The 12,289-nt window shown below is 37.0% G+C and overlaps 1 protein-coding gene across 5 annotated transcripts in view; it reads left to right on the forward strand.

Annotated features, from left to right (window-relative positions):
• Nucleotides 1-12,289, forward strand: part of FYB1 (FYN binding protein 1) — a 149,910-nt gene that overhangs the window by 119,736 nt on the left and 17,885 nt on the right. For 4 of the 5 annotated variants that reach the window (XM_008692612.2, XM_040630486.1, XM_040630488.1 and 1 more), the window contains exons 8-13: nucleotides 1,862-2,021; nucleotides 2,515-2,659; nucleotides 7,281-7,297; nucleotides 8,330-8,396; nucleotides 9,347-9,484; nucleotides 10,969-10,994. In XM_008692612.2, coding sequence (XP_008690834.2) covers nucleotides 1,862-2,021; nucleotides 2,515-2,659; nucleotides 7,281-7,297; nucleotides 8,330-8,396; nucleotides 9,347-9,484; nucleotides 10,969-10,994 — 553 coding nt within the window. The remainder of the gene's footprint in view (nucleotides 1-1,861; nucleotides 2,022-2,514; nucleotides 2,660-7,280; nucleotides 7,298-8,329; nucleotides 8,397-9,346; nucleotides 9,485-10,968; nucleotides 10,995-12,289) is intronic. The other variant, XM_008692614.2, reaches the window with a different exon arrangement.

Genomic DNA, 12,289 nt, shown 5'->3' on the forward strand with positions numbered 1-12,289 from the left:
ACCATTAAATATGAACTCAAAATTTGTAAAGACTAGGGCTTCACAAGCTATATTCCTTCCACAAAAATGTTAAGAGATGTTAAAATTTTAAAAATTAAATAAATGTGAGAACTTACAATGGCACCATATTTCATTAAATCTATGACATAAAATATTTCACACTTTCAAATTCTGAAATTCAGATGCATCTTAACATCATGGGCATATCATAATTTAAATTAAGCTGTTTCTCTCCTAGTGGTACATAAGCGATGATATGTCACAATTCATAACATCATGAGTTCCATAAAATGAGGCAGAACTTCGAAAATCACAATGCATATTTGCATATCAAAAGATCCAAGAAATTTTGTTGAAAAAGATACAAATTTAGGACTAGGAAATTAGGAGTTCAGGATTCATGTTCTCAACTAGATTACAGTAGTTCGTCTGATTCACAGGTGATACATTCCCAGCCCCACAGTGGGTGCCTGAAAACATGGATAGTACTGAACGCTACATTTACTGTTTTTTCCTTTACATATATACCTATGATAAAGTTTAATTTATAAATTAGGCACAGTAAGAGACTAACAGTAACTAATAATAAAACAGTTGTAACACTATATTGTAGTCTGTCACTCTCAAAATATCTTATTGTACTGCACTCACCCGTCTTATGACGATGTGAGATGATAAAATTCCTATATGATGAGATGAAATAAGGTGAATGACTTAGCCATTGTGACATAGCATTAGGCTACTACTGATCTGACAATAGGTCAGGAGAATCATCTGTTTCTAGACCACAGTTGAGCACGGGGAGCTAAAACCCTGAAAACATAACCATAGATGAGGGGGGAGATCTATATTCTCCTGCTGTGAGGAAACCACTGTACTATCCAGGATATTTATTTTCAAAACTTCACATAACATTTGTTTGCTACTTTTTTTTATTTACAAAGCTATTTCTTTCTTTCTTCCTTCCTTTCTTTCTTTCTTTCTTTTTTAAGATTTTATTTATTTATTGGACAGAGAGAGACACAGCAAGAGAGGGAACACCAGCAGGGGGAGTGGGAGAGGGAGAAGTAGGCTTCCTGCTGAGCAGGGAGCCGGATGCGGGGCTCGATCCCAGGACCCTGGGATCATGACCTGAGCCAAAGGCAGACGCTTAACGACTAAGCCACCCAGGTGCCCCTACAAAGCTATTTCTAAAATGTTATCTTGTTTATAGCAGGTAATGTCTACTCTAAGCTTACAGATAGACAACCGCACAAAGTTGGGGGGGAAAGAAAGAAAGAAAGAAAGAAAGAAAGAAAGAAAGAAAGAAAGGAAGGAAGGAAGGAAGAAAGAAAGAAAGAAAGAAAGAAAATGCTTTTCTCACAAGGAAAAACCCACCACCACCAACTTCCCTCCCCTTTGCTGTTTGAAGCCTAAAGAGAACCATCAGAATAACTACACCATGCGAAGATGGAAAAAAAAAATCTCCATCTACCAAGCAGACCAGCAGCATATCCCGTAAAAACCACGGCACCCAGCACGTATTGTCATACAGAAGTGGTATTCAGTTATTAGTGGCTTCCTCTGCAAGCCCTTCACAGGCTTCTAAGGTCAAAACACATCACTGCTACTCTCTCTGGGACCCCAAGCACATGCTTACGTGTTCCTTGTGGGTCCTGCCTCACCTCCGTGATTTTCCCCTCACCCCTCTTAGAAGAACATTCATCGGGCATGACATTCATTCCCATTTTCTACTTCAAACCCATAAATGTTGTAAATAGGCTGGTGGGCAAGTCGTGGATGTATCGTCTTTCAAAACCCCGTTCCTAAAAGATTTTCTGAATAGTAAGAAAGCCTGTTGTGATTGTTCCCCTCTTTGCAGCTAACAGGCCCTATTCAAGTCATCCATCAGGCAAAAGCTTGCTGCGATGTCAAAGGAGGAAAGAACGAACTGAGCTTCAAGCAAGGAGAGCAAATTGAAATAATCCGCATCACAGACAACCCAGAAGGAAAATGGCTGGGCAGAACAGCAAGGGGGTCCTGTGAGTGCAAATTTTCCTAGGACTTCAAAGTGTTGGTTTAAGACAATATTAAATATGCAAATTCTTTTAAGTGAGGAGTGTTTTACCGGGAGGACAAAAATAGGAAAATTTAAAATGACAAGACTAGCTCCATCTTCACCTCATCAGCGTTATTCTTTTAGTGGGGAACAATGTAAATATTTATATAATTCCAGGGAGGAACAAAGAGTGTTAGATTCCTCACTGATGTTAAACGGGGGGTGGGGGGGGGATGATTCATGTGAATCACTTTGGAATCTTTAAAATAGACTGTAGGCTTACCGCAAACCACGACAGCCTAAGTCTTCGACAAAGTTCAGTCAAACGTGTCTACGTCGGAAGTCTATAAATCAGAAGTTCACACAAAGAGATGAAGGGAAATTTTAAAGAGCACATTGCAATTGATATTTTATTTACAACTTTGAGATATTGAAACTACGGTTACCTGACCATAAATCATCCCTCCGTTTGGTAGATGGCTATATTAGAACAACTGCCGTCGAGATCGACTATGACTCTCTGAAACGGAAGAAGACGTCTCTCGGTGCCCTTCCACCGAGAGCCATTGAAGATGACCAGGAGGTGTACGATGACGTTGCAGAGCAGGACAGTATCAGCAGGTATGTGCAAATACAAATTGTAGAACGGATCACACTGTCGTCTTGTCAGAGATTATATACTTTAAGATCCTAGAATTTGCCTTTCCGTGTTTCCGACTGCCCACTCTCGCTAAATTACCATCTACAATTACAGATACTTCAGTGTGGGTGAAAGGTCACTTGAAACTCCATCGTCTTTTATTTTACTCTTCAGTTGTATATATCAAATACTACTTAAAAAGTTATAGGCCATTTGCCAGGTCTTGCAAAATGCATTGTCATTCCAAAACGTTGTTTTATAATATTCATTCTGATTTGATCTTAGGGTTATGCCTAAAGTAAATAAGATTTTGCAAAATAGGAACGCGAGATATAAAATTCAGCTCTAAAAATATAAAAATTTTTACTCTAAAATCTCTGAGTCGAAATATATTTGTCGTTCTTATTTGAAAAGATAACAGGAAGAAGATTGCTTTTTAATACAACTCTACTTTGCTTTTAAGAGTAAAAAGTAAGGGGTGCCTGGGTGGCACAGCGGTTAAGCGTCTGCCTTCGGTTTAGGGTGTGATCCCACCGTTATGGGATCGAGCCCCACATCAGGCTCCTCCGCTATGAGCCTGCTTCTTCCTCTCCCACTCCCCCTGCTTGTGTTCCTCTCTCGCTAGCTGTCTCTATCTCTGTCAAATAAATAAATAAATAAAATCTTTAAAAAAGAGTAAAAAGTAAAATCTCAATTCTCTATGATCCCTGGGAATCAATGAAGGGTCCAATTTTCTTTCCATGGCCCATTCATTCCACTAGATTGGAATGACTTTCCCTGCAGGAATTACAGGAACACTCTCCTGGGGTAGAGGAACAGAACAAGACATTCTTTCTGGAGGAGGCAAGAGGGGAGAGTGGCCATCTTCTCCCATGTACCTTTCCTTCCCATCTTTCCCTTCTCAGTCTTCTGCATCCTTTCTCTATCCCTCCTTTTCTATCTCTTTTTTCCAGCTCTGATCTTCCTTGTCCCTTCTTCTCCTTCTTGCTTTTCCATTTTCCATCTCCTTTCATTCCTTCCTTCCTCCAATATCTCCCTTTCTGGGTAAAGCCATAACCCCTTCAAGTTGAAGGAAAAGAGAATGAAAATCTCCAGCCCAGTTAGAAATCCTTGTTTTTCAATGCCCATTTTGTAGAATTGGGAAACATTCACTCTAATCTCAAAACATAGAATCTGTGCTAGATCTTCACTTGAGTAAAAATGGATCTGTATCCTTCATAATTCAAATTTCAAAGAAAAAAATTGTTTCAATTATCAAACATTTTTAAAATGTAAAATGATCAAAATAGTAATATATTTATAAAACATATGAAGAATTCTGTTTCCTTCCTGCAGTTGTTTACCTCATGTCATCAGTTAAGCTTGCTGTGTTGCTTTCTGACAGCTTTGTCTTTCTAAATAGACTGCAATGCCTTCTTGTCATGTTTTGATGTATGCTGCATAATTTATGGCAAATTTAATTATACAACATATATCAAAGCACGCAATGTATGCACTGGCGTTCACAGATCATAAAGTGGCTTTAGTAATCAGACACGCTCTCTGACCTCGTTTGGGAGTCTAAAAACGCCAGTTTTGAGGTCAAAGTTTTAAAAGGCCATATTCTGAGATTTACAGAATTTTCTGTACATGAGTGTGCCATTCTGCCTATTTTCAGTGTATACACTTTGTGTTTTATGGTTTATTTATTTTTTAAAATATTTTCTCTTATTTTGAGATGAAAGATTCCAGGAATATTAATACATACATATTTATGATGCACATACTCAAGAAAAAATAATAAATCCATGAAAAAGATTGACGTTCTTAAAATGAAGCATTATTTCATCATAATAGGCAACTATTTCCCCAAACTGGTACTATTACCTTTTCCATTGTGTGCAGTCCATAGATACCGCAACTCTGGAAGACACGCCGAAATCTATTTAATGAAATGGAGTTGGAGGAGCTGTATGGTTTTAATGCTCAATATCTTAAATATAGCACCCCAATAGTTACTCGCATGTATGTCGCCCTTACGCATATTTAATAAGAAAATGAAAGAAGAGAAAATGAAAACACAAGTTTGGTGTTGGGGTTTTTGGGGGGGCAGGGGGACGTGGTTTGAAGCCACAGCTGCTGCCAGCAGAGATCTCACAACAGAACAGGCTTTGTCCTTAGTAGACAAGGAAAGATGCTGAGCACGGCCGGCAGCTTGCCCTGGCGAGAGGAGGAAAAAGCACCTCTCCTTCCCCTTCTCCAGATTCCTCGTGGGTCCTTGCATGCCTCACCTGCTCTTTCCTGATCCCTCCAGGGTCGGGGGCTGACTGTGCACTTCAAACTCTGTGGGCAGAGAGGAGGCTTAAAAACACAGGTCCTGACCGCTATCCTCCTCCCTTTTTTCAACTAAAGCAATTTCTGTAATAAATATGAGACATTGAAGAAAAGGAAATTATACATGCAATTACATCATCACATAACAAACTTTCCTCCTCCGCATGGTCCCCATACTTCTTCCTTCCCTCTTTTCCTTCCTTTCTTTTTACTGGCACATTCCTCTCCTTACCTCCACTTCATTTGGTAAATGCTTTGTATTCCAAACAGACCATTTGAAGAAGTTGAAGAATTGCTCTAAAAATAAAATAACGTGTGGCAGCTTTGCTTCTGATTATTAAAACTCCGTTCTTTGGGATAGAGAATCTCCAAGATGAAATGTATTTGTCAGGAGTGGCAGCCAACCAAAACTGCAATTTTTCACATAATTCTAGCTGCTTGCTTCACGCACAAAGGGAAGTGTCAGACAAAATGAATGTGAAAACAGTATGTAAGCAAGGAGAGAATATACTTAAACTTCATCAAAAATCAATTCCTTATTTACATATTAGGACATTTATAGCATGTTTTTCTACAAAGTTCCATTAACAATGTATGTTTTATTTCTAAATTAACCATAGATTTGTGTCAGACCCGTTTCTTTTATTGTGGCTTCGAGGCTGAGGATTCAGATATGAGTGCATAATTAATACTGCATGGCTGTAATATCAGACCAATAGCATTTGCTGGCAGATTATCCAAAGGGCAAAAGTGGTGGTTACAGGGGGTGCAGCAAAGTGAAGACAAAACAGTATTATAGAGGAAGACAGGATGCTGAGGTTCTTACATCAACCCTGCTGTTAATTAAAAGTGGGTTTGGTCAATTCACTTCATTTCTCAGAGCCTCGGTTTCCTTTCTGCAAAATGAGGGGATTAAGCCAGACTTCTGGGATTTTCCCAGTTCTCACAATCTATTCTTCTTTTGCTCTAGCAGAACTCACATTTTAGTGGAAGACACAGGCAAGAAAACAGATGATTATAAAATACGGAAAATATAGAATGTTAGAGAAATAAATAAGAAATACAGGCAGTATGGATTTAGAAAATTGAGGGCCACACTATTTACAATACTAAGAATAAAATTGGTTGGCTCAGTCGGTGAAGCATCCAACTGTTGACTTTGGCTCAGGTCACAATCTCAGGGTCGGAAGACTGAGCCCTGGGTCAGGCTCTGTGCTGTGTGTGGAGCCTGCTTAAGATTCTCTCCTTCTCTCTCTCTGCATCTCCCCCCGCCACGTGCTCTTTCTTTCTCTCTCTCTCAAATAAATAAATAAATCTTTTTTTTTTTTTACAGAATACGATTTCATGAGTAAGATTTCAACTTTTTAGAAATTCTCTCTTTAAAAAAGAATGTAATGCTACTGGACTAAGATACAATGCTGTGGCTATAACATATTAAAAGAGAATTGGGGACACCTGGGTAGCTTAGTTGGTTTAGCATCTGTCTTTGGCTCAGGTCATGATCTTGGGGTCCTGGAATCGAGCCCCGTGTTGGGCTCCCTGTTCAATGTGGAGTCTGCTTCTCCCTCTCCCTCTGCTCCTCCTCCCCCGCTCCTGTGTACTCTCTCTCTCTCTCTATCTCTCAAATAAATAAATAAAATCTTTTAAAAAAGAGAGAGATGACTGAATTTAATGTAATAATGGTTCTATATGACTTCTGGAATGCTACCGTTGGTTGGTTTTCATAAATCTATCTATGGACTGATGCAATAATGTGTAACCTAAAAACTACCTCATGGTGGGGCGCCTGGGTGGCTCAGTCGTTGAGCATCTGCCTTCGGCTCAGGGCGTGATCCCGGCGTTTTGGGATCGAGCCCCACATCAGGCTCCTCCGCTGGGAGCCTGCTTCTTCCTCTCCCACTCCCCCTGCTTGTGTTCCCTCTCTCGCTGGCTGTCTCTCTCTCTGTCAAATAAATGAATAAAATCTTTAAAATAAATAAATAAAAATAAAAAAATAAAAACTACCTCATGGGAAGTGTTAAAAGCAAACAGTAACATTGTTTTTGGAAACTTTAGGTAGTACTGACACTCATTTGATTCTTATTCGGTTTGTTTTGTTTTGTTTCTTGCCTTGGTTCTATTATGATAAGGAACAATGTCTCTTCCTCTTTACATATAACATCCTGATAACTTTTAACTGCAGTGTTATTTCTCTTTTGTATAATTGTTCAGTATACGTACTTCTCTTCCCAATAACTACATAATTCATACGCTAATTTAATTTGTTTATTTTTTTTTTCCTAACCACAGTCAGAGTGGAAGTGGAGGTAAGCTACACAGTTTTATCAGCAGTTTCTTTGTTTTCAACACTTTTGTCTGTATTAATGACAAGATGCTTTTGTTTGCAAATAATGAGGAGGATCTTAATGTGGTACCACCAGACTGGGAGCCAATGACCTGGATTCCAGTCCTGACCACTGAGTGACCCTAAACAAGTCATTCTTTCTTCCAAGTTTGTTGTGGGTCCTAGGGTGACTATTTCCAGTGTGCCCCGGGCAAAATCGATTTATGCCAATTGTCTGAGCACAATTATTAAAAGCATCCCCCTTCACTTTTAGAAGTATCCCTATTTGGATAATTTATATGGTTACCTTAACTATGACTCCTAAAGACTCCTCATATTCTTATCACCAAAATAAAGCTATTTTACTAATAACTTTCAATGCTAAAATTCTCACCTTAAAAGTCAGATTTCAAGTTCTTTGTACTTATTTCTGCACAGAGGAGGTGCTCAATAAACATTTATTAAATAAATATTTGTCAAATAGCAAGGTTTCTGAGAGTTTACAACAAAGGATTTAACTATTAAAAAATCACTTTGATTAAATGAATCAGAGCTACTGCCAAAATTCAAAGACTCACCTTTCATTCTGTTTTTCTTCACTTATATCTTGATCAGTATCTTTTTCTGAATGTCCCCTCACTATTAATTAAATTTTTATCACCTCCTCCCTCCTCTTCTCCACAATATTTAACTCTATCCCTATTCAGTTTTATTTTTTCTCTTATTTATTCTCCCCCATTCCTTTTATCTCCAATGCACAGTGCCTTTTATCATCCTTCATATATTTATTAAATTTCCCCTCTAAGAATTCCTTTATAAATAATCAACAAAACAATTTACCTACTACCTATGTGAGAGTGGGAAAATAAAGTTTTTTTTAATTAAATTGTTAATAAGGAACAGGGACTTTTCTGGAGTTAAATAAGGCAGATTTATTATCAAATTTTGAGTGACTCTTACATGAGCAAATTATAAAATTAACAGAAGATTCTTTCCCCCCACCATCCAAATGTAGGAATGTTCCCACCTCCCCCAGATGATGATATTTATGATGGGATCGAAGAGGAAGATGCTGATGATGGGTAAGAAAAATTAGTGAACTGCTTTCTTAAAAATGTTTTACATACTGAAATTTAGTGTTGATTCTGGTTAAAATAAAAAGCAAAAAATTGTGCTCCTTATTACAACACCAATGACGATTTGAATGTTTAATTAATAGCAGAAGTAAGTCAGAAAGCATAATTGCACCACACTTCAAGTGAAGTGGTATATTATTTGGAAGAACCTCAAAAACTTTGTCAAAAGAAGTGAAATAAAAAAGAATTATCTGTTATAGATTTTTTTTCAAACTTTTCCCAATCATTTCTTTATCAATCAATAATCTCTGGAGAGTTTATCAGTTGCATGGCTATCTCTGTATAATAATCATAGTTATAGGAAATCCAAATAAAATGAAACCATATGCTATTTGTGGCAAAACCAGTATTGAGGGGGGTTGGGATAACTAGGTGATGGGCATTAAGGACAGCACGTGATATGAGCACTGGGTGTTATATACAACTGATGAATCACTGAACTTTACCCCTGAAACTAATAATACACTATATATTAATTAATTGAATTTAAATTTAAAAATAAAAACAAAAAAACCAATATTGGATGCTTAATTCTCTAGTTGCTTAAACTTTTGTAGTGGTGTATATTAAAATTTAAGATCTGTCACTTACTTAATTTTAAGCATAAAATAATGCAAAATTGATGTTTAAAACTTAATTTTGATTTTGCTTGCCATTTTAAAACCAAGAGAAATTTCACTAAATAGAAAAAAATAACTTACCTACTACTTACCTAGTAGGAGCAGTATTCAAAGACCATGGTCTATAAACTGAAAAGCATCGTCTTGTTGAATACAATGAGTAACTTGCTGCCTGAATGATCAACGCAGTATAATTATAAAAAATCTGAATGTCCACCCAACGTCTTCACATTCCACTGATGATTCCATTCTGATCAATGCCTGCATGCTCCAAAGCTCCACACTACAGGTTGAAGAGAAGAGTAATTCGTGGTCCTGGGGGATTTTGAAGATGTTAAAGGGAAAAGATGACAGAAAGAAAAGTATACGAGAGAAACCTAAAGTCCCTGAGTCAGACAATAATGAAGGTTCATCGTAAGAGTCAACCAACCAAACTCAGTGCACAATAACTACACTAATATTAATTTAATCAATGCTACTAATATTTTATAACCATAACCAAATTCTGACAGGCTTAAGTCACTTCAACATTATTTTCCATCAGTCATCTTAGCCTCATTTACCCTGTCACCCTTACGCTCACGCATTTCCTAAGAGGAATGCATAGTATTCAAAAATTGTCATATGGTTCAAAGATAGATTTTGCCTTCCTACAAACATGCACAGATAGCACACACATGCACACACACACATCTTTACATACTCATACACACTGCATTTAGTAGAACTTTTTTTTAACTGCAGATCTAAAAGCTCACAATTCCAGTGCCACATTTTATTACATAATATTTTATAGTGACTGTCCTTCAAAGTACACATTCTCTTTTAAGAACTAGTTTGCCAGAAATAAAGGACACAGTTGGAATTTCATTTCTCTAAATACAGTATTTAAAGTCTTTGTAGCTCAATAGATTCTCCATACTTCACTGAAGTCTTTATAAAATGTTAATTTCCCATAGAAGTTCTCATTTTAAACTCTTCTGTTTAAAGAATTGGTTTTAGTAAAACCAACACTTAGTAAACAAGACACTCAACATCGTAAGTAAACATGACAAATCCTTTTTTTTTCTTTTTAAACAAATCCTCTTTTGATGCATCATTATTCAAATGCAGACCTGACTTAGAAATAAAAGCAGAGGTCATTTTTCCTGTTCTAATTGCACACCTCCTAATTTTGATTTTCAATCATTTGAACTAATGATCTCCCACACTTTAGTGTAACTGTGCACCATTCTTCTAGTGATGTGTGTTTGTGTGTGTGTTTAAAGTTCAGGAAGTAATAAAAGCAAAGGTCCTTTTCTGTTGCAACTAAATGCCACCCAATCCTGATTTCCGAACACTTCTATTAATAAGCTTTCCCTCTCGAGTTTCAGTAGATATTCCTCTCTTATTCACCATTCTCCTGTTTGGGAAAACATGGTCATACAAAGAATCCTATGACCTTTTTTCATTTCAGCCCTCTATTTCTACTCTTAAAGTCAAATAAAAAGTTTTGACCTGAGCTATGCCACAACGACTCCAAAACATTGAGTCCATTTAATTTACTCTGATGTGATAATATGCCCAAACCTCATAGAACAAATCTGAAAATATTGGTCCAATGGCTATGGGCAAAAAAAACAAAAAAAGCAAAACACTGAATGCCTTGACTTTTGACTTTTTTGGCCACCATTGGAGTTCAAAAAAAAAAAAAAAGTCTTGCGAAATTCAAAATTGATGGACAGAAACTGAGACTCAGAGACTCAGTGGAGAAATGGAGATGAGAAAGGAATGACTGTCAACAGAATTAGCCTTCAGAAGCTTCCAGGCTGTACTTGTTTATGCCTCTCCTAAATAAAGAGCTCAATTTCTGTGTTTATATTGGTCTGATTATAATTGTGTTCTCATTTTCTTTCCAGTTTCCCTCCTCCTCCTAAACAAGTGGGTAAGTAATAAAAACTAATTATATTTTTTATATCTCATTTCTTGCAGATGGGGTCGTGGGAAAGCATGGGATATAGTCATGGTGTCTGGATTAAAGTCCTGACTCTGAAAATAAAAAACTTGTGTAACCTTGTCAAGCAACTGCTCCTTGGGGGAGGACACAGTTTCTTAAGAGTTAAATAGTCGGAAGAGGAAAATTTTGAATATTGATGGTTTTTAAAGATTTTAGTTATATTGATGGTTTTTAAAGATTTTAGTTATTCATTTGCCAGAGAGAGAGAGGGAGAGAGCACATGCAGGGGGAGCGGCAGGCGGAAGGAGAAGCAGGCTCCCTGCTGAGCAGGGACAACCCCCCCTCCCGGCCCCCAATGCAGTACTCCATCCCAGGACCCTGGGATCATGACCTGAGCAGAAAGCAGATGTTTAAGGGACTGACTCACCTGGTGTCCCTAATATTGTTGGTTTTTAAACCATTCATCCCATCATAGGGGTCACTATGGAGAAAGGAACAGGTGGGAAGGGATGGACACTGAAATTTCTCATGTCTCCTCTACCCCAATTCAGTCAAGCATGATATATTGGGCTTCTGCATAAGGATTTCTAAAAATGTACCAGATTATATGACACCAAGGCCCTTTTAAATCTAAATTTCTTTGATTTTTTAAATGTATAATTTATATTGTATTTGGAAATTTTCCCATCGCTAAATGTAAAACAGTTTCTTCTTCATACAATTTTGATCAGCTTATTTTTTTATCCCTGCTGAGACAGACCTTTCAAAGACTGACTTTGAACAAAATAAAATGTCTCACAAGAATATTCAGGGGCTTTCAAAAAGTTTGTCTCAATTTATAAATAAATTGAAAGAAAAAACTAAATACACAGATAATCTATTCTTCCACTCTGCTACCTGACCTCATTTTCAATTATCAGTTTGAAAATACATAAGGCACTAATTCAAATTAATCAATAACTGATGATGAGTTTATATCTTAATCTGTAATTTTCAAAAAGTATTCAAGAAATTTAGCTCCACAAAGGGTAGGTATAAAGTGAAACAAATGTGATCAGTTAAGTGAAACAAATGTGATCAGTTAAGTTAAAAAAAATGTTGTTTTTTTGTTTTAATTTTCTTTTGTTCTCAAGAGTCTTTTATGTACATGCGTATAGATTAGTAATTTTTCCCATTCTGGAAACCAATGATATGTCATACTTTTTATAATATTAATGATGGGTTCTTTACATAGCTGTGAAATTAATTACCTGAGTGGGGGGAGAATGCACACACACAGACAC

Source organism: Ursus maritimus, unplaced genomic scaffold (genome assembly GCF_017311325.1).
Source record: "Ursus maritimus isolate PB19 unplaced genomic scaffold, ASM1731132v1 scaffold_15, whole genome shotgun sequence".
NCBI lineage: Eukaryota > Metazoa > Chordata > Mammalia > Carnivora > Ursidae > Ursus > Ursus maritimus.